This window comes from Hippocampus bargibanti, linkage group LG19, assembly GCF_051943395.1.
Source record: "Hippocampus bargibanti isolate YZ-2025 linkage group LG19, ASM5194339v1, whole genome shotgun sequence".
Classification (NCBI taxonomy): domain Eukaryota; kingdom Metazoa; phylum Chordata; class Actinopteri; order Syngnathiformes; family Syngnathidae; genus Hippocampus; species Hippocampus bargibanti.
Genome location: NC_142752.1, coordinates 4,337,019 through 4,358,693, shown reverse-complemented (window position 1 = coordinate 4,358,693; position 21,675 = coordinate 4,337,019). Strand labels below are relative to the sequence as shown.

The following is a 21,675-nucleotide window of genomic DNA, read 5'->3' as shown; positions in this document are numbered from 1 at the left end:
TCGTCCAAGCTCTCATATTATCGTGCAACGTGTTGAAAATGGAAATCGAAAGTCGTAGCACGATTATTTATATTAACGTTTATATTTATATTGTTTTTAGAGTTCCTTGAAACCAAAATAAATATCCAATAAATAATTGGAAAAAAATCCGTCTCCGTACATGGTCGAATTCACGTACAGTACATACCAGTGTTGCTGTGGCATTTTATCACTTACACGTAGATTGTCGAATAGTCAGCAGAGGGCAGCAAACTATTAAAAATGAGTCAGCCCAAAACAGGAAGTGACACCTTCGATGAAGACATGAACTGAATACGTACTGTGCTTCTATAATCAGTTTAGGAAAAAATATATCTAAATAAATATTTTTACAATATATCTAGAACGAAACACGTACCATGGCAAATGGTAAAAAGGACATCAGGAAGGAAAAGATACCACCCAAGAAGTACTAAGACAAAAACTTAACACAATAGTACTTTTCAACTTTTAAGTTTATTGACATGCAGTTGTAGTGGTCATTCAAAAAGCAGGTGTAATAAAAAAATCATTATTATTATTTTTAATCACAGTAAACCAAGTACTACAAGGCTCACAAATATCACAGCTTTGTAAAGATACAGGCTGTGAAAACTGTACACAATCGAAAGTGGCACACAAAAACTGCATTGGGGTGCGGCCACTTTGTATGCAGTCAGAAGAAGGCAGCCGTACAAGCAATAACAACGCAGGATGCGTTATTACTTATTTGTTGTGTATTTTTTTTAAACTCCCCCCTCCCCGGGAGGTTCAAGCTCACTGCTTATGAGATTGTGAAGGTCATAGCTCAAAACCATCCACAACCTTTTCAGTACCATCCAGGCAGTAAACAGCATAACTAGTGGTTACAAATTTGGTTTAAATATGAAGATTTCACAGGATATATACCAAGTGCCATTTTTTAATGTTATTTATCAAATACATGCACCCGGTATGAACACTTAGTAGTTTAAAAGGCTTTGGGGGTAGGACTGTGCAGGTGGCAGACAACTGGTTGGAGAACTTGGGTGAAGTGGAGCTTTTTCATTGTGCCGCTTTGATGACCCACTCGGCTGCAGGGTTGAGCTGGAAGAGGTCCTTCATGAAGGTTTCTCCATCCAGACACCTCTCCTCTGATTTGATGAAAAAAATGGAAGAATAAACGGGAGTATTGTCTATTTAACTGGATAAGATATTTCCATAACATTTCGGAGTACGACCGTAGTCGGACTTACTGATGTTTCCCCCAATCTCATAAAGACGCACGTCCTCACGCTTCACTGCCACAGCACTGTGCAAGAACACACAAAAAAAGGAAGTTGCAGTGAGTAACCTAGAGATTTGGATAGATTTGGGTACCCAAAGTGATATTGAATGTGAAATACTGGGTCAGGACCTGTCCTGGCTGAGAAAGCGCGTGAGCACGTCGGCCGCCTGCAGGTCTTCGGTGAGTTGCAGTGCCATGGATACTTTGCTGAATTGCGGCGCCTGCACGCGGATGAATCCCTGTGAGCCCTGTGAAAAAAAAAAAAAAAAAAAAAAAAAAAAGAAAAAGAAAAGAAATGGTGAGGGCCTGATCCTGTTCACACTTAAAAAAAAATACATACAAAATAATATTATATCAAAATGATTAATAAAATAATAACAATAATAATAATAATGAATTAAATTAATGTCAATTAATAAAAATAATACATACATACATAAACAATACAAAAAAAAACATGACACAACTTAACAGGCATAAATATATCATAATGTATATATTTTTTGAAAATGTTGAAAAATAAATGGATTAAAAATACTATTATAAAACTGAATTTTATGAACAATACAATTAAAACAACAGTGACAAATTAAATTAGTAATAAAAAAAAACAATTAAAATGGGGAATGTCTCCATTGTGAGGCAAATTAATGTTTCTGATTCAACAATTACATAAATAATTAAAAATGTAGATGTATGTATTTATTATTTATTCATTATTTATTATCATTATATTAATTATATATTATTTATTACTTGTGTATATATTTATTTATTTGTCTAATTATTTAGTCATGTGTTTATGTATTTATGTATTTGTGTAATTGTGTATTTGTCTATTTGTGTATTTGTGTATATGTTTATTTGTGCATTTGTGTATTAGTATTATAGTGTTATAGTGTATTAGTGTATTTGTGTTTATGTTTGTGTTTATGTATGTATTTATGTATGTATTTATGTATGTATTTATGTATGTATTTATCTATGTACTTATGTATGTATTTATGTATCTATGTACTTATGTATGTACGTATGTACGTATGTATGTATGTATGTATGTATGTATGTATGTATTTATGTATGTATTTGTGTATTTATGTATTTATTTATTATTTATGTATGTGTTTATTTATTTGTTTATTTATTTATTAGTTTGTTTATTTATGCATGCAGCAAAGTTACCTCAGGGGTGGCCTTTTCCGGCAGTTTGTCTGTGGTGATCTTCTTCAGCAGCTTTCGCATGGCTCGCTCTTTGTTCTGCTTACGCTGGCTCTCCATATTTTGCTGTCGAACCTGCGTCAGGATGAACTTGGGGATCTAATACACACACACAAAAAAAAAAAAAACAGAAATAGACGTACATTCATGTGATCAACACACTAAAAGGTCATTCGGAGTCTTACAGTCCACAAGAGGTTCTGGTATCTAATAAGCAACCGCACAATGTTGGCGGTGCCGGTCGCCATGGAGAACTCCTGTTGCTCCGTGACCTTTGAGCGACAACCTTTGAACATGAAGATGTTGGGCGCCATGACGACCGAGACGTTGTTCAGTGTCATTTTGTTCTTGGCTTGGTGCTCGATCACACGCTGAAAGAACTCCACGAGAGCCTGATGAGGGACAATAAAAAAAAAATAATACATAAAAAAATCAAATAAAAAAATAGACAAATAAATAGAGTGATACCTCGGTTTACAAACCCCTTGGCTTACGAAGTTGTCGGTTTACGAACGTTAAATTTATGAAAAATTTACCTTGGCATACGAACTTTTTTCGTACACGGAGCTGCCTCAATGAGTGATGTTTCAGCCCATTCTTCGAAAAACAAAATGGCAGCAGACTGTTTTTGTCCTCTATTCCCCGCCCCCAGTCTTCGGTTAAAGCCACATGATTGGTCAAAAACGGAGCAGTGAGGGGAGGTGGTTTAAACATTAAAGAGACAGGCAGACGACAGTGAGAGAGTTTCAACTTTGATAGTTCAAAAACAGAGTGTAGACTGCAAGGTTAAACATCCCATCAATCAGGCTCCACAAACAACCCGCACAAGATATCTGTACATTTGATGCAAAAAGCCAATTGATGAGGAACTAGATAAAATTATCACAGAGAAAGCGCCTACAAGGGGATCATTCCTCAAGATGGTGAAAGAAGGTTACGTTCCTCATCAAGTGTTTAATGCTGATGAAACCGGCCACTCCATTCCATCAAGCCATCAACGACCATCACAAAGATAAATAAAACGACATTATTATCCAGTACAGTTTCTTTCTCTAATTATAATACCATAGCACATTTATTATACATAAAATAAGGTACATTTTGTGTAGTTTTAAGGCTTAGAAAATTAGAAAGTAGAAAATTATGATTTATGGGGACCTGAGAACGGATTATTCTCATTTTAATAGTTTCCTATAGGAAATTAATGTTTGGGATACACACTTTTCGCCTTACACACTCTGTCTGGGAACCATTTAAGTTCGTAAGCCGAGGTATCACTGTACATAAATAAATAAATTCATCAACAAAATAAATAAATAATCAGCGATATTTGTGGAGCCTGCATGTAGAGAAAGTCTCAAAAAGTTTCCAATAGAAAAAAAAAAAAAAAAAAAAAAAAACATTAACTGAAGTCGCAAAATGGACACCCCCCTCCAGGAAAGGGCTGTCCAAAAAAAATTGCTACTTGGATCACCACCAGTCTGCTGTAATTCTTTTTCCTCCCTTTTTACATTGTGAAAACCAGGTCTCTTTCATTTTTAATTTTATTTTTTTACCTTTAAACTATCCCGATTGGCTTCGGGTAGCATAAGGACCAGTAGGTTCAAAGCTTGCAGCTGCTGCTTCTTGGTGGGCAACTCTGAAAAAAACAACAACACATGATGGGATGACTAAGTGCACTGTTATAAAGCTCCTACAGAGGCAAATACAGAGAATGCACATCCACGTCCCAATACAGTGATACCTTGGCTTACGAACTTAATTGGTTCCCAGACAGAGTGTGTAAGGAAAAAGTGTGTATCCCAAAAATAATTTCCCATGGGAAACCATTAAAATGAGAATAATCCGTTCCGAGGTCCCCATAAAATATAATTTTCAAATTTTCTAAGCCTTAAAACTACACAAAATATACCTCATTTTATGTATAATAAATGTGTTATGGTATTATAATTAAAGAAATAAACTGTACTGTATAATAAAGTCGTTTTATTTACCCTTGTGATGGTCGTTGATGGCTTGATGGAATGGAGTGGCCGGTTTCAGCATTAAACACTTGATGAGGAACGTAACCTTCTTTCACCATCTTGAGGAATGATCGCTTGTAGGTGCTTTCTCTGTGATAATTTTATCTAGTTCCTCATCAATTGTGTTCTGTTTAGCTGGGTTGATAGCTTTTTGCATCAAGTGTACAGATGGTTTGTGGAGCCTGATTGATGGGATATTTTAACCTTGCAGTCTACACTCTGCCTTTGAACGATCAAAGTTGAAACTCTCTCACTGTCGTCTGCCTGTCTCTTTAATGTTTAAACCACCCCCCCCCTCACTGCTGCCTTCTTGACCAATCATGTGGCTTTAACCGAAGACTGGAGGCGGTGAATAGAGGACAAAAAAAGTCGGCTGCCATTTTATTGTTAGAAGAACGGGCTCGTTCACGAACGACATCACTCGTTGAGGCAGCTCCGTGTGTATCCCGAAAAAAGTTTGTATGCCAAGGTAAAATATTCATAAATTTAACATTCGCAAACCGAAAAGTTCGTAAGCCAAGGGGTTCGTAAACCGAGGTATCACTGTACATCCGACATCAACTCCCTGAATATGTTGTCATGCGCGTACCGTTGACGGCGATGAAGGCGTTGAGGGACTCGACGGTCAGTAGAGGGTGAGGCAGCTCCCTAATGAACAACTTGAGGAGGCTGGCGGCGTCGTGCTGCTTCAGCTGGTGCCACGGGAAGGTGCCATCGTAGAAGCAAGATTCCAGTTCCTGGTATAGAGACTAACCGCAAGACAATCGGCGAGTCCGTTTTTGTTACGCGTGGTGTGTTCACAGTCACTTGTAAAAATGCCAATTAGAATACCTTGACTCTGGTGGCGGCGCCGGGAATTCGAAGAAGGCCTTCTGTGTCTAATCCGCTCTCTTCGATATGACTGATAAGCTACAGAGGATAGAAAATCGGATGGATAGATGTCATCCATATGAAGAGGGAATTCAACAGGCGGGCGTTCTCACCCTCTGTAGGATAAAAGGCACTTTGGTACCGGCTGCCCTGCGCTGGTCCTGATCCAGTAAAGTGACGAGAGGAACCCCAAATAAACCGCTTTCTATATTAAAAGCCAAATAGAGAACAAAAAAAAAGGTGGTACCATACATGATTCAGCTCAATATTGTTTTTGTGGATATACCGTACATCGTGTCAGGTGTCAAAGTCAAGGCTCACGGGCCAAATCTGGCCCGCTGTATCATTTTATTCGGCCCGCAAAAGCAAATCGAACTGGTGAAATTCCAGGATGCTTGCTAAAGTCCTAACCAAAATATCGAATTGTTATTTTTTTTACTTAAAAAAAATCACTTGTACACACAAAAAAAGTATTTATAATATTGATAATACATAATAATGACAAGTTTTGAAATCAGTCAACTATAATAGTTTGGTTAATGTGAATTTAAACAGCCTGCATGCAAAATGTCGGAATTATTTATTCGACATAATTTGATATTTTAGCAAATTAATACACGATTTGTATTGGCGGGCCATATAAAGTGATCTGACGGGCCAGATCGGGCCCCCGGGCCTTGAGTTTTACACCAGTGTCGTACAGTATTTGTGCCATTTTTGAGCAGATGTTTTTTTTAATGAAAACAATCCACCATTGTGCAAGATGGCCACCAAAACCGGACATTTTTTTTCTTAAAAAAAAAAAAAAAAAAATTAAGATTTTTTTTATGAGCAGGGTGAGGAGAATTTCAAATTGCATAAAATATTTTTGCGGTTTTACCTTTCGTCTTCACTTTGACCGCCTTGTGCGCTTTTAGATCGATGCCAGCCGTGTCGAAAATAGCCGTTATTTCCACCAATGCGAACCTTTGTACCTGGTACGACGCAAAACGATGACATTTATACGAGAAAAAGTGGGTAGGGGTCAGCGAGGTAGGGGGTGACGTACTTTTTTCATATCCGGCAATGACAGATGTCCAACTCTGGTCTGACCGGTTTTATCTTTGAGTAGCCTGAAGTTCTAGAGAGGACAGAATATTTTGTTTAGGATAGAAAAATTATTTCATAAATGTCAATATAGTTCGAAAAGTCATATGGCATTTTTTTTTCTGAATACGGAACTATGGAAAAATTTGTTCGGGTTTTAGCTTTTCTTGCTAGGGTGCTGATAAAGTGCTGACCAGATCTTTTGGAGATATTTTTTACCTTCTTCCACAAGGGGGCAGCATTTCCCCCTTTTTTCCATGTTAGCGCTTTGTTCCAGCTTTAGCTGTTATTAAAGCACTATATAAACCACTATGTGTGTATTGCATTGTATTTTGGACAGCTGCCCTCATTGCAAGCTCAGATAACTCCAGACCCATATCATTTAGGAATTAACTCATTTTTTTCTGATAAAAGAAGAGAGTCTAAGGTTTCTTAAGCTGCATTGAATGTTTGTGTAGTCCTAAAACTCAATATTCTGTGGACACATTGAAGGCTACTTGTTTGTAATGTTTCTGAATATTTGCTCAGCTACCGCGTCACATATATTGTCAGGGAAAAAAAAAATATGGCGGAAACGAATTGAAATATATACATACACGGAAACATATTAGCTATCTAGCTAGCAATCTATCTATTAACTCTCTAGCTAGGTAGAGAGCTAGCTATTAGCAATATAGCTAGCTAGTTGAGTCAGGAAACATATTAGCGATCTACTTAGCTATCTATCTATTAGCTATCTAGCATTGTATTAGCTAGCTTTTTGAGTTACAGTACTTCCGGTTTGAGTGAACGCTGGCGCGTGTGGCTGCCGCTGCTCACCCACTGAAAAACTTATCGTGTGACTGTAAAGTGACCTTGAGAGTTTTGAAAGGTGCTTAGAAATGAAATGTATTATTATTATTATTATTATTATTATTATTATTATTATTATTATTATTATGTTGACCGAATGTCACTCCATCGCTTTCTTTATTTAAATCGCCACAAAAAAAAAAGCCAGAGTTGTTGTAGTCGGAGGTTGTTTTATAAACAAAGTGTTTTAAGTTAAGCAAGTGTAACGAAAACAGTACTTGTCTCACCGGTAACTTATCATCCGGCGAGTTGGGGGTCTTTTGGGTCAAAAGGTGAAGTTGGTTGTCCCTGTAATAGAGCGCCTGCTCCGAGAACGCCACGTCCACGTTCATGACTGTCTCCGGTTCTGTCAGGGGAGGGTGATTGAAAGCACTCACATTAAGGCTGCCGTGTGGTGCGTTTATGTATGTATGAGAGGAAAACTTTTGTTGTGTAGCTGAGTAATGACGGTAATGCATTAGTGCGCATTACCGGTTGAGCTAGCGTCAATTGGCGCGCTCTCACTTCCCTTTTGGTCCTCACGCGGCTCGTTTTCCTGCGACGAGATAAAATGCGGAATCCTGCTCAAGATCTTCGACGGTGTCGTGTTTATATTTGAATAATCTGTTGTGAATATTTGACTAGAAGCTGTTTAAGTAAATCACAAATGCTAAACGTTGACACGGGTTAGCTGGCGCCTCTTTGAAATGCTTAAAGGCAAGGCACACTCTGGATTTGTTAGCAGAAACACATTTGCTTCATAAACATCTATCTACTTAACATGGGTGTACCACAAGGATCATTTCCAGGGACCTTTTTATGTTCTTTATGTTACTATAAGTGTGTTAGCAAGTGTTTCCCCAACCTTTTCGGGGAGTCGAAATATATCCCGAACATCGGGAAGGTGCTGCCGGTTGCGCCGTCGGAGTGTCTGCTGTAGCGAGGTCAACCGCCGCTCCACCGCTGCCGCTTGCGCTCGGGTCAGTGTGGAAAGAAAGGCTGCGCTGTCCTCTTCCTGTCAAGTGCCACAAAATGAAGAGCTAATTTAAATCACTATTCTGTTATATGAGTATGTAATCTGATATTTTAGATTGTACCATAAAATATGAAGCGTGAAAATGGATCTAAGTAGTGTTCGGATGTTTTCATGCGTGATACCACAATGTGACTAGCTTCTGCTGCTCCTTTGTTGGGACAGAATTGACCATGCTAATCGGAATGCTATGCTAGCATACTCTTATGACAGTATTTTAGCGTATTTTTTCTGGCTCTCAGCTTGGATTACACTTTTGAACAGGAGTTCCTCGCTCGCTGAAAAATATCTTATAGCTACAATCACAATTAGCTTTATTTAGCATTCATTGAATTTCACTGTTCCGTTGTTAACAATTCAGCAAATCATTTGATGTAATAATGTTGTTTATAATATAGACTCTTATACGACAATGTGACTAGCTTCTGGTGCTCCTTTGTTGGGAAAGAATTGACTATGCTAATCGGAATGCTATGCTAGCATACTCTTATGACTGTATTTGGTCTTTTTTTCTGGCTGTCATCTTGGATTACATTTAACAGGAAAACACACACGTTCCCCGCTATGTCGTTCGAAAATATCTTATAGCTACAATCACAATTAGCTTCATTTAGCATTCATTGAATTTCACTGTTCCGTTGTTAACAATTCAGCAAATATTATAATCATTCGATGTAATAATGTCGTTTCTAAAGACATGAAATTACAAACAAAATGATTTGATTGACACCTGCTCTTGATCGGCTGCCGGTGAACCATCAAACAAGCGCGCTAGTCCCGCCTCCGCGAGCCACGCTTCCTCTTGCTCGCCCTCTGGAAAAGACACGCCATCAAAAATATGACAAACAATTTTTTTTACACTATTAGACATATGACATATGACATTTTGGGGTTATGAATGTCAGAATGGTAAAAAAAAATAGGTTGAGTGATAGAATCAACCAAGGTATGTATTTCAATAATAGGGAACTCTATCGCTAATTTTATGACTCTAGCGGAACTCACTAGCGGAACAACATACAGGAAGTTGGGACGAATCTGGAAGAATGGGTTTACACCTGGGAGCAATAACCCTCATAAAAACGGCAAAATAAAACCCGGATGTCCACAAACAAAAGCAGTCGTTAAGCACGCTTCCCACCGTCGGGGTTTTTTTGCTGCTCCTCTTCCTCATTTCCACCCTCGCTGCCCGCCTTGTCCGCAGAGCGACTGATGTTCTCCACCTCCTTCCAATAGTCATCCATTTCCAGCTCGTCCAAGGAGTCCTGCGAAATTCCACGAGATGAAAATCCACTCATTTATGTTAGAAATTACAAATATGTTATTTTTATATTTATTATAAATAATGGTAAAATATGTGCGCTAGCTTTCAAAGTTAAACATGTCAAATGAAAATATATCAAAAACCCCAACGTGCAAGTATTTTCTGCACTTTTAAGGCGCACCAAAAGGCATTTAATTTTCTCAAAAGCCGACAATGCGCCTTATAATTCATTCCGCCTTGTATGTGGATCAATATTCTGGTTTAGAATATTCCGTCAAGCGTTTATTGCGGCTGTGAAAGCTCTATATAAATAAGGCTGTATTGTATTGTATTGTATTTCATTTTGTGTAGCTCCATCTAGTGGATAGATAATGTAACTGCAACCTCCATTGAATCTTCTGATCTATGGCGCCTTATCCTGTGACTGTTAAGTGTCCTTGAGAGTTTTGAAAGGCCCTTCTAAATGAAATGTATTATTATAATGCGTTTTTAAAATAGGGCATTATTTGAAAGTGCGCCTTATAGGGGGGGAAATACGGTAAATCGGCTTTAAAAATGTTGAATGACAGTCTCATTATATTTTTTTCAGCTTGCATTTCAACTTATTCACTGAGCATTTTCACTCAACGTGATGTAACATATGGACAACTATTGGAATTTTATTCAAAATAAACAAACAAATAGATAAGTAAGTAAATGAGTAAATGAGCAAATGAGCAACTAAGCAACTTAGCAAATTAGCAAATTAGCAAATCAGTAAATAAATAAATAAATAAATAAATAAACGAATAAATAAATAAATTTATATAAATAAATAAATAAATAAATAAATAAATAAATAAATAAATAAATAAATAAATAAATCCATTCACTGCCAGACGATGTGCAAAAATGTGTCCAATCCAGTGCCAGGGTTTTTGTCACTTTCACTCAAATTGCAGGACCCACATAATATTGAGTTTTAGGACTACATAAACATTCAACGCAGCGTAGGAAACCTTAGACTCTCTTCTTTCATCAGAAAAAAAAGAGTTAATTCCTAAGTTATATGGGTCTGTAGTTATCTGAGTTTGAAATTGGGGCAGCTGTACAAAATGCAATACACGCAAAATGACTGATATAACGTTTTAACAACAGGTGAAGCTGTAACAAAGCGCTAACATGGACAAAAGGCAACTGCTGCCCCCTCGTGAAAGGGCAAAACATTGCCAGAGGCATGATCAGCGCTTTATCTGCAACCTCGGCAAGAAAAAAACAAAACCAGAACAAATTCGGGAATGGCAGCGAATGAATTAAAAGAATTGTCAAATTATAACTCAGAAGCATTGTCTTATTTTCACTTTTATGTTATTATTTTTCACTCCACAGAAACTACAGATCCTTGGAAAGATAATTTTTGGCTAAATTTATTATAATTTAACGAAAAAGGTTTATATCGCTGGGTTAGATCAGTGTTGCCAAAAGAGAAGCAGATTGTTGCACCTGGGAGTTGCAGCGTTGACATGGCGGCCGCGGTCGCAACCGGGTATGTGGACTATGTCTAGGGCTGGAGCCAGGGTTAGAGCACACGGAAGGCCTGGATCGCTGGCTCTCCGCACTCGGGTTGTCTCCAGGTAGAGCGTTGTGATTCTGCTGTACGCTGTAGTGGCCCGTCCGTCGGCTGCATAAACACAAAGATAAACATTTACGGGGCCGTACTAAAGCGATTATTAAGGAGGTCAAACTGTCAATTTTGAACTCTGGACCGGAAAGTGACTTTTGAAGAATTGGTAGGCCTCATAAAAAAAAAAAAGATTACAAGGCTTTCACAATCACTACGGAAGAAGTGATAACCTCAATATGCTTATTTTTTTCAGTTTCGTAATAAGTGACAGCATGCTTGATGCAAGATATAATAATACTAATACTAATACTACTAATACTACTACTAATACTAATACTATAATACTAATACTAATAATAATAACGCATTACATTTATAAGCGCCTTTCAAAACTCTCAAGGACACTTTACAGTCACAGGAGCAGCGGCATGCGCTAGCGTTCACTCAACCCGGAAGTAACAAAGTAAAAAAAAAAACTAAATAACAAATACAGTAAAGTCTCGTTATATCGATATCGGATATATCGATAGTCCCGGTTATATCGATACTATTTCTATGCACGCACGGAGAAAATTACATGCAAACAGGGTCGGATATATCGATAGTCCCGGTTATATCGATATTTTTTCGGACTCCATTGAATATCGATATAACGAGACTTTACTGTAATATGACAACACAAAAACACAGAGTCATTCATTCTTCGGACCTTTCTGTACCCTCTTTGTGACATGGGGGAGGGTTTGACATGGTCATAAATTCAGTGACGTGCGGTGAGGTTCATGGCTGGTGAGGAACTGACGTTATCGATGACGTCATCGATGACGTCACCACTCATCTCTACTTCGTATTTGAATGGTAAATGTGAAAATTCAGCGATTTTGAAAAAAATCATAAAACGGTGAAGTTAAATGGAAAAGAACTTTAAAGTACAAATCACTAAATACATCTAACTGTTAATTTATTTTTTCATTTGATATTTCCATGACAGCTTTCCATGATGACATGTGAGGCACTGCCTCACCTGCCTCCACTGACTGCACGTCACTGCATAAATTACACATAAGCACAAGTAAATTAAAAAAAAAGCATGTGCGAGTTCGCCACTGAATGACAAAAACAACAATGTGTTATGAACATTTACATTTAAATTTCTCTCACTGATGTTTGAATGCTTTTGTTTGTTGTCCATTCAAGCAACGTGACATACTTGTTGTCAATGACGTGATGTCAAAAGACAAATAAGGCCTCTTTCATTGCACCCTTGGTTCTTTATGTGACGCAATGTTTTTGAAATGGGAACACTCGCGTGGCCTTCTTTCAGAAAATTAAAAATATATTTGAATATTTTTTAAAAATGCCTGGAACGAATTATGTGTGTATGTGTTGCTATCGTTCAAATGAACAGGTGCCAGCTGTCCTTTCTTGGAAGACAGACTGCCTGTCTTGCTTTCTGTAACAAATACACACACAGAGACAGACAGGCACATCTGCTCGTTCTGACGTCATTACACCAAATCCAAGCAGATGTAATAGTATTAGTATTAGTATTAGTAGTAGTAGTAGTAGTAGTAGTAGTAGTAGTGTAGTAGTAGTAGTAGTAGTGTTGGTATTAGTATTAGTAGTAGTAGTAGTAGTAGTAGTAGTAGTATGAGTAGTAGTAGTAGTATTAGTGTTAGTATTAGTAGTAGTAGTAGTAGTAGTAGTAGTAGTAATAGTAGTAGTAGTAGTAGTAGTAGTAGTAGGAGTAGTAGTAGTATCATTATTATTAGTATTATTAGTATCATTATTCTTATCATTATTATTATCATTCTAATGATCATTATAATTATCATTATTACTATTAACATTATTTTGTTAATATTATTTGTATTTTTAAACATATTTTATTAACGGATCAAATCATCTGTCGGACATTTATTCTGAAGGACAATGTAAATTATTAAGTTTTTTAAGTTTTGAGATCATAGTTTGTTGTATGGTTGAAAACGTTGAAGCTCAACTTGAGAAGAAAGGACCTGTCGCGGCTTGGAATTGAAGCGGATTTACGTGGTGCAGGAGATGTGAGACAGTTTGTTTTGGTCAACGGATGCTATAGCTTCATGTTTGCTTTCGACATTTAGCTTGTAGCAGATGTGTTCATTTCATCATGACGTCCCTGATCCACTGGTGAAAAGGACAACAAATTCATACAACAAATAGGGTGCAGAAAGTGCTTCAGATTGAATGACTGTGTGTCTTTTGTGTTGTGTCCCATTATGTTATTTAGTTTTGTTGTTGTTTTGACTTCAAGACGGTGCCGTGAGTGTGGCTGCCTTTACAGCAGCTCCTGTATTTTGTTTTTCTACTTCTTCCTTTCCTTTCCTCTTTCTTTAATCACTTTGCTGCTTTGAAATGTAAATGTCTCCACTGTGACACTAATAAAGGCTAATTCAATGCTAATCCAACTTCCTAACATGTTGTCGGACATTTTAAAACATGTCCTGCCATTTTTTTCCTGTCATTTCCAGAGGAAACAATGACGACAAAAATAGGACACACACACACAAGCCTGCGCAGACATACTGTGGGAGGCAAGACAAAGGTAGGCTGTAATGTGATGCAGCTTTTTTTTTTGCTAGTTAGAGCACAAGCCATCTGGAACGCATGCGCACACATATTACACTCATAGTTGGTTTCTTTCATTTTGATACCACCGATAACAACATGGCAAGGATACACGTGCTTGTTAGCAATAACATTAATCAGGGTTCCATTTCGGATGACGCGAGGTCAACTTGGTATTTTCATGTCGTAAATTCGTCATTATGGCAGAGCTAAAACAATTAAAGGACAACCGACGCCTCCGGTCAAGTTGTGTCCATAATTTGTAAAATGGCTTCAAATGACTTCTACTGAGCGTATTTTGCCAAGATTCCACCGCATATAGCTATATTTTACGTTTTAAGACTCGCTCTGAATATTCAGGAAGTCTTGTTTTTGAGTTGGTGACGAGTCCGTACGTGACGTCACTGAAGGAACATCCCTGACTGAAAAAAAGACACATTGTAGCAGTCCTTCCATCACGTCAATGTATTTTGCTGTACTTGTTTGGTCTGAAAACCTCGTGTTGCATCAAAAAGCCACCAGAAGAGGGCGAACAAGCTCCATGGAAGGAATTTATCAGCCTGTGGAAACGGGCTGATATCAGAGGAGCTTGGACGCCATTTTCTGCCTCTTTTTGGGTGATACATTTCCCCCCAGCGTTGCCTCAAAATGGCATGGAATAAATTCTTTAATCGATTGCAAACATGTATGCTTTCCTCTTCAGAACTATTTGAATCATATTCATAACTGGATGTGTAACAAGAAAGCATATTCTCTGAATCTGAAGCCATAGTTTTGATTCTCCAGCAATGCAAGACGTCTTGGCGTGACGTCACGAACTGGGGGCGGGACTTTCTGAAAATGCCCAATTCGCAGCTCAATTTTTTTTGCAGATTTTGGATACTTTAAGTCACTTTTATTGGTGTTTTGCATTTGAATACAAATATCATACTGCGTGTTTTGGGTATTTTAGATGCTATAAAACGTTTTTCTGATCAGTTAGGAAACAAAAAAGTGACGTCGGTTGTCCTTTAACTGAATGGTAATCTAAAACTTCCACATGTTATGAAAACAAACTAAGAAGCAGGTGTGGCCATTTGGACTTTCGGTCAAGAGTTTGGCGCGGCAGTTTTATACACACACACACACACACACACACACACACACACACACACACACACACACACACACACACACACACACACACACACACACACACACACACACATCAAGCCAGCGTCATGCTCACTAGATGTAAACAAGTCATTTACAAAATAAGAGTGTCTCATCATTAAAAAAAATCAATAAACAAAAGGGAAAACTTTGATGTACTTTGTGTAAGTGTTCCCTGTGCTTTTTTTTTTTTTTAAGCAGTATCTAATCTTAGTTCCTGTGTGACAAGTTGGCAATTTTAGGCTAACGCTGAAAGGTTTTATTGTCTGTTCCTCTTTATGGTGCTCATCATCATGTGACACAAACAATGAGTCAGTGACAACTACGACGAAAAATAGCAGAACACATGGGGGCATTCATGAATGAATACATGATGCAAGGAGGTCACAAAACGTAATTATTTTATGGGTGCCTATTTTATTAGGGATTTGCGCGGGCCTATTTTACCTCCAAATTATTTTCTGAATGAATATCTGCGGACTGGTTGTTACTCATTTAACAGCTTTACAGATGACCTTGGACCGGGCCTGCTTGAGATAATTGGTACATGCTAGTCATGCGCATAAGCCTACTTTATTTTGTACATTTGCACACACTACAGTTTTGAGAAAACAATAAACCAAACAAACATATTCACACATGTGGACAGTTTGAAGGTTTCTATGAGCCTAACAAGAGTTTTTGGTACAGGCAAACTTCATGTAGTATAACCTGAGCCAGGATTTCAGCACAGAACCCTAATGACATTGATGTAGTCCATGTTAAGGCATCAAGTGCTTTTACGAGTACCTCATGAGTATAAGCGGCTTGGATAATTGATGTTCTGCACTCAACTCTCCATGGGGGGTGAATATGTGCGTTGCACACACACCTTCCATTACCCTGAAGAAAATTCAATTCCCATTATTTAGAACGTTTTGGTTCTTCTGTTATGGCGGCTCTGCAATCTTTGTCCTTGCAAAGTTGCTGATTACAAAGTTTCAAAGGAAATGCATAGCCCTAGGCAGTAGGCGGAGAAAGAGGACTTGCTGTCTTGCAACTTTTAACAAGTTGCTGCTGTCAACTGTTAGAACGAATGTGCTCACTAATGATGCTTGTTCCTGATGTTCTACAGGCAAATAGCAACAAGGTGCGACAGGTAAAGGAGTACAAAGTGAGTACGAATCCCACCTGGAGGCCTGCGGGTCGTTCTCTCGACTTTGAGGACACTCGAGAGACAATCCAGGCTGGGCCAAGAGTTCTGCGTTGCTGTGGTAACCCGTCAAGACCACTCCCTGGGTCTCCTGCTGGCGACTCATGTTCTCTTAGCTTCTCGGGTCTATTTTACCAACGGTATGAAGTCTATGCGACCCTCCATCGCTGGTGTACGCAGTCCAGTCAGGCTAAACGCTACCGACGCATGGTCTGCTTAATGTTTTCCCTTTCGTGTACTGGTCTTCCACTCGAATAGAATTGTGTCACCGAGACATGGGCCGGACGTAGTTGAGTGTAGGGGGGCTGGATCGCCAACGCGATTGGCTGGAAGCTCAAAATACAAATTTGAAGTCAGGATGACCCCTGCAGGTCGCGATTGGAGACAAACCGAAAGGCACAGAGCTACAGTTCTCGACATTTGAGGCTTGAAATAATCCATTATGTCGTGTTGCTATACAATTGAGAGATAAAATGAACGTTCGAAAACTTAAATTTCCGCTCCGTGGCAGCTAAAGTTCTCGTTTCACTTTTTGTTTGCCACTTACTTCCGCATCAAATGCAATCTGTCCAATGAACGCGCTGGAATGGATCACGTGGTTTAAAATGACGCATTTGTGTCGAATGGGATTACTGACGATTTAAGGACAAAAGTACGATATTTACTTTTTAATGTAAAATGTTTGATTCGCTATTTTTTCACGTTTTAGACTGGGTTCCCATTATTTTCTTAACTTTTATTTCTATGTTTATTGTTTACTTTTTGCAGGACACACCCAAACAATAACGGATCAATAGGATGAAATATTAATTTATGCAATCGCTTTTTTTGGTGACTTATTTCTCCATTAAATATATTTTGACCGATATAATGATAATAAAAACTTTAGGAATTTACTTATAGTAATAATTAGACTATACATTTACATGAATACAACTTCAATAGAACTGAGATGTACTCATTTTTGATTGTGAATGAAAAAGGAAAAAAAAACTTTATGAGGTTACAAAGTGTATACACAAAAGATCCCCGTTGACATTCACATCCATATTAGGTAAGGAGTCAAGTAATCGCCCCCCCTATTAAAGCACACTCGTGCACAATTTAGACACGCATTCCTCCTAAATGGTGCCAAAACCAAAGAGGATGCATCAGCCAGAGCCAAGAAAAAAAAGAATAGAATGTTTTTTTTAAAGATAATTAAATAAAAACGGGACAAAATGGCTGAACGCAAGTGCATCCGCATAAAGAGCAAAGTGACACTTACCTGAGGTGAAGATACAAAGCTAGTTTGGGGACCATGTTGTCCGCCTGAGCCCAACCGTGGTGGCTCTCTCACCGAAGACGACCTTCTCGGGATGATGTCAACACACACACATAGACAGACAGACACACACACACACACACACACACACACACAAGTCGATTAGTCAGAGAGGTCAATCAGATTGTCCTGCTTCTTGCCCCTCCCCCCTTTTCTGATCCGTTGTCATCCCTTCTCTCGCCCTGCCCGTCCGTCTCCTTTCTTTCCCTTTCAATTTTTTCCACTCTTCACTCTCCTCCGTTTTTAAGGCGGCCATTAAGAGCGTTAGGCTAAGTGGTATGGAAGTGCAACGAATCATATTGATTGGAATGACAAATACAACTGTTCGAGTAGCAAGATGGATGAAATGTATTGCAAAATTCAGATTGGTTTCGAACTCATCACAACAGTGGTTATGCTTTTTCAATGATTTATTTTTATTTTTGGAAAGAGTCCACCAATACACACAGTATGTACAACGGATGACAAGATCAATTTTTTTCTGTATGATTAACTTTGGCCTGGGGGGGGACAACAACAACAACAACAACACACTTCTGCAACATTTGCAAGGAGCATAAAATAACGATTAATCAGACCCCATTTCACTCTGGCTCTGGATTGGCTCCTCACTCGCTCGGATCATCTGCAATGGAGGCGCACATTTTCACTCAACGTGATGTGAAATATGGACAACTATTGGAATTTTATTTCAAATAAATAATTAAACTCATTCCCTGCCAAAAAAAAAATGTGACTACTCCGATGCCAGGGTTTTTGTCATTTTCACTCAAATACCAGGACCCATAGATTATTGAGTTTTAGGACTACATACACATTCAATTCTGCGTTAAAACCCTTAGACACTCTTGTTTCATCAGGAAAAAGAAGAGTTAATTGCTAAATTATAAGGGAGTTACCTGAGCTTGAAATGGAGGCGGCTGTACAAAATACAATACATATTGATTTATATAGCGCTTTAACACCTGAAGCTGTAACAAAGTGCTAACATGGACAAAAGGCAAATGCTGCCCCCTGGTGGATGGGAAAAACATTGTCAGAGGTCTGACCAGCGCTTTAGGGGTTACCCCCGCAAGAAAAACCAAAACCAATTCGGGAATGGCGCTCCGCACTATGCTTTTCAATTCACGAATAAATTCGGGAATGGCAGCGAATGAGTAAAAAAAAAAAAAAAAAAAATGAAAGGGGGAAGCCGGGGCTATCTTACCATCTCCTAAGGCCTCTTAAAGCCTGGGAACATCTTTCCATACAGGTCTTTCTCTTCATCCAAGTTGTCTTTGTAGCCCCTGCCACGAGCGCAGCCATTTTTGAGAATTAAACCACTTTAGTTGTTTTTTTTGTTGTTGTTCCAAAATGGCTTACTTTGTGACGACCTTCAGGAGGTTGTTGATATCACAATCAAAAGGATTCCTGTCCCGAGCCTTGACGAGGCAATCGTGCGCGTTTTTGTAGTGGCGAAGCTCCGCATACGCCTGACGAGGACGACAATGCGCATAAGCAAAAAAAATGACTATGTTGTTTAGCACTAGCATCTCAGAGTAATTTGGAAACAAAGTGTCACCTGCGCACAGCGGTAAAGCGCTTTGGGATTTCCGCAGTCGATTTTAAGAGCCTTGTTGCCGTATTTGAGAGCTTTCCATGGACTCTCCATTCGAAGCGCCACCAATGACAAATTCAGATAAAGAGGCAGCGATGCTGCCTGAATATGGACGTGTTCGGCTTCGCTGCAAATTTCTCTGTTGGCAAACAACACCAAGGCCTGTGTGGAAAACAAATTGTCAACTCACGAATAGATAATGTGGTGTAAAGTGATGCCATGTTATAGTTTATAGTCATTTAAAGGGCAACCGACGTCTCCGGACAAGTTGTGTCCATAATTTGTAAAATGGCTTCAAATGACTTCTACTATATATATTTTGCCAAGATTCCACCACATATAGCTATATTTTACGTTTTAAGACTCGCGCTGAATATTCCGGAAGTTTTGTTTTTGAGTTGGTGACGAGTCCGTACGTGACGTCACTAAAGGAAGGCCCCTAAACGAAAAAAAGACACATTGTAGCAGTCCTTCCATCACGTCAATGTATTTTGCTCTACTTGTTTGGTCTGAAAACCTTGTGTTGCACCCAAAATTTGCCAAAAGAGGGCGTCCAAGCTCCATGGAAGGAATTTATCAGCCTGTGGAAACGCAATACACTGTCATGTCTGCAAGAGGTCGCCATTTTGTGCCTCTTTTCTAGGATGCTACATTGCAGTCCAGATGCCTCAAAATGACACGGAAGGACTTCTTTAATTGAAAACATGTTAGCACAAAAAAGTGACATTGGTTGTCCTTTAAGTGTGAAGTCAAATTAACTACTGTAGGATATAACAATAATCACCCTTTTTTTAAACAACACAACATGCTACAAGATGGAGTCAGAGCGATCATCTAATAGAAAAGTAATATTAAAAAAGTAAACTTCAACATCACATTCACCTGCTTGTAATAGATTTTGGCTTTTTCATAGTGACTCTGCTTGAAGTATATGTTGCCAAAAACACGCAGGGTGTTGACCACTTCAGTCACCATGAAAAAGGGACACCCATTCTGCTCCTCCTGAAGTGAGAACAATCTTTGCGTGAGGTAAAGTGCATACAGAGGAATAAGAAACACAAATAGGCAAATCCTTGAAATATTCATCTATTTACAAAAATCTATTTTAATTCATGTGAATTTTTTGGGGCATTATTCTAATTGACAGAAAACGAAAATGACATTTTGTTTATCACTCATCTTTGACAAATATTCTTTATCCTCTGTGAAGTACAACAATGACCGCTGTGGAGTTGTGAACTCATGAATACTTTTATAATAGATTATCGGATTATTTCATCAAACCAATTTAAAAGTTAACATTCTCACGGCCGTTTAGCATGCAGGAAACACGCTGTTGCACCCTACCGCAGACAGTTCGCAAAATGTGTCCATTTGTCCCGTGTCAAGGACGTCGAGGATTTGGATCTCCAACAAAATGCGTGAAGCTGCTGGAATCAGCGGCGGGCAGCCCATTTCTCCGTAAGCGTAACGCGGCTGCAGGAGGAAGCGGGAGGACTCGCCTTTACGCATGGTCTGCAGGCCTATCACCATTCCCATTAGAGTCACATCTGTTTGAATCAAGGCCACACAGTTCACAGTTGACAAACCACAATAATCTCACCGATCATGACCTTACCTCTACCCAGCTTCATGAGTCGGGGATGCTTGAGGTAAGTAGTGGTCTCATACGGCTGGTCAGAATATTCCAGGAACCCGGAGTAATGTACTACGGAGAAACAAAGGACAAATTAAAATAATGTTTAGTTTGGACTCACTGAAAGTTCGGGAATAATTACTCAAGACTGAAGCACTTTGTGGGACAGGGGGGCCATATCCAGGGTAAATCACCTCTTTGAGGATTCCTCCATCGCCCAGGATATCCTCCATCTGCTCTTTCAGGCGGTCAAATGGACTCTAAGAAGGGTCGGAGACAGTAAAGCAATTTGCGACACTTGAAAAAAAATAAGACACAAAAAATAATTTATTTATTTCTCGTATTTGTTGCAGAACATTCTATTCATCCAAATTGTGGGGATTTGTTCTCTTAAACATTTGATTCTACTTTATGAGGTACGGTACAAACCTGTTATTTTCGTTTTCTCTAATATTTAAGTAGCTTTGAAATTAAGTTTTCCCACGATAGAGCTGACGTTATACATATTCTACAATTCAATTCAACACAGTGGCATATTCGTTAAAATTCTCAATGAAAACAGAGATCATTAAAAGTATTCGTGGTATTCATAACAGACACGTAAATACCTTTTCAAGAATGGAAATGAGGGAATGGTAACTGTTCGTAGTTAACTTCATGCAAACTATTCGAAGGTTAGCTTCGTTAGCATTTCGCGGGCTAATAGACAACAACTTACCATATTTGGGTGGTCAATTTGGACAATTCGCTGCAAAAGCTTGTGTAGTCCGTTTATTGGCATCTTTACTGCGACGAAAAAGTCGTTAACCAAAATGGATTTATATTTCTCTTGGCTAGTTTTTACATGCACTCGAGACCCACGTTAGATGGCAATGCACGTGATTCACCCAGAAATGCTAAAGATGCGTGTCTACGGAAAAAGTGTATTGAAAACTGCCACAAAAACGAAAAAA

The 21,675-nt window shown here is 38.7% G+C and overlaps 2 protein-coding genes across 3 annotated transcripts; both read right to left on the bottom strand.

Annotated features, from left to right (window-relative positions):
• Positions 1-482: 482 nt before the first annotated feature.
• Positions 483-16,695, bottom strand: arhgap18 (Rho GTPase activating protein 18). The gene is made up of 18 exons (XM_089022358.1): positions 16,144-16,695; positions 11,094-11,271; positions 9,489-9,612; positions 9,078-9,160; positions 8,180-8,329; positions 7,807-7,870; positions 7,563-7,681; positions 6,446-6,517; positions 6,278-6,371; positions 5,511-5,602; positions 5,359-5,436; positions 5,117-5,276; positions 4,060-4,142; positions 2,689-2,895; positions 2,468-2,602; positions 1,415-1,533; positions 1,254-1,309; positions 483-1,151 (listed from the first exon to the last, which is right to left on the bottom strand). Exons 1-18 carry the CDS (start codon positions 16,269-16,271, stop codon positions 1,063-1,065), a joined length of 2,031 nt encoding a protein of 676 aa, XP_088878484.1. The 5' UTR covers positions 16,272-16,695; the 3' UTR covers positions 483-1,062.
• A 1,199-nt stretch (positions 16,696-17,894) lies between these two features.
• On the bottom strand, positions 17,895-21,589 carry fkbp6 (FKBP prolyl isomerase 6). Of its 2 annotated transcripts, none has more exons than XM_089022321.1 (9): positions 21,441-21,589; positions 20,865-20,982; positions 20,705-20,794; positions 20,434-20,636; positions 19,969-20,088; positions 19,051-19,248; positions 18,852-18,961; positions 18,697-18,775; positions 17,895-18,114 (listed from the first exon to the last, which is right to left on the bottom strand). In XM_089022321.1, the coding sequence occupies exons 1-8, from the start codon at positions 21,501-21,503 to the stop codon at positions 18,703-18,705; spliced, it is 975 nt and encodes a 324-aa protein (XP_088878447.1). In that variant the 5' UTR covers positions 21,504-21,589; the 3' UTR covers positions 17,895-18,114; positions 18,697-18,702. The 2 variants fall into 2 exon arrangements, with proteins under 2 accessions (XP_088878447.1, XP_088878448.1); XM_089022322.1 differs by having other exon boundaries at positions 20,434-20,609.
• Positions 21,590-21,675: the final 86 nt, after the last annotated feature.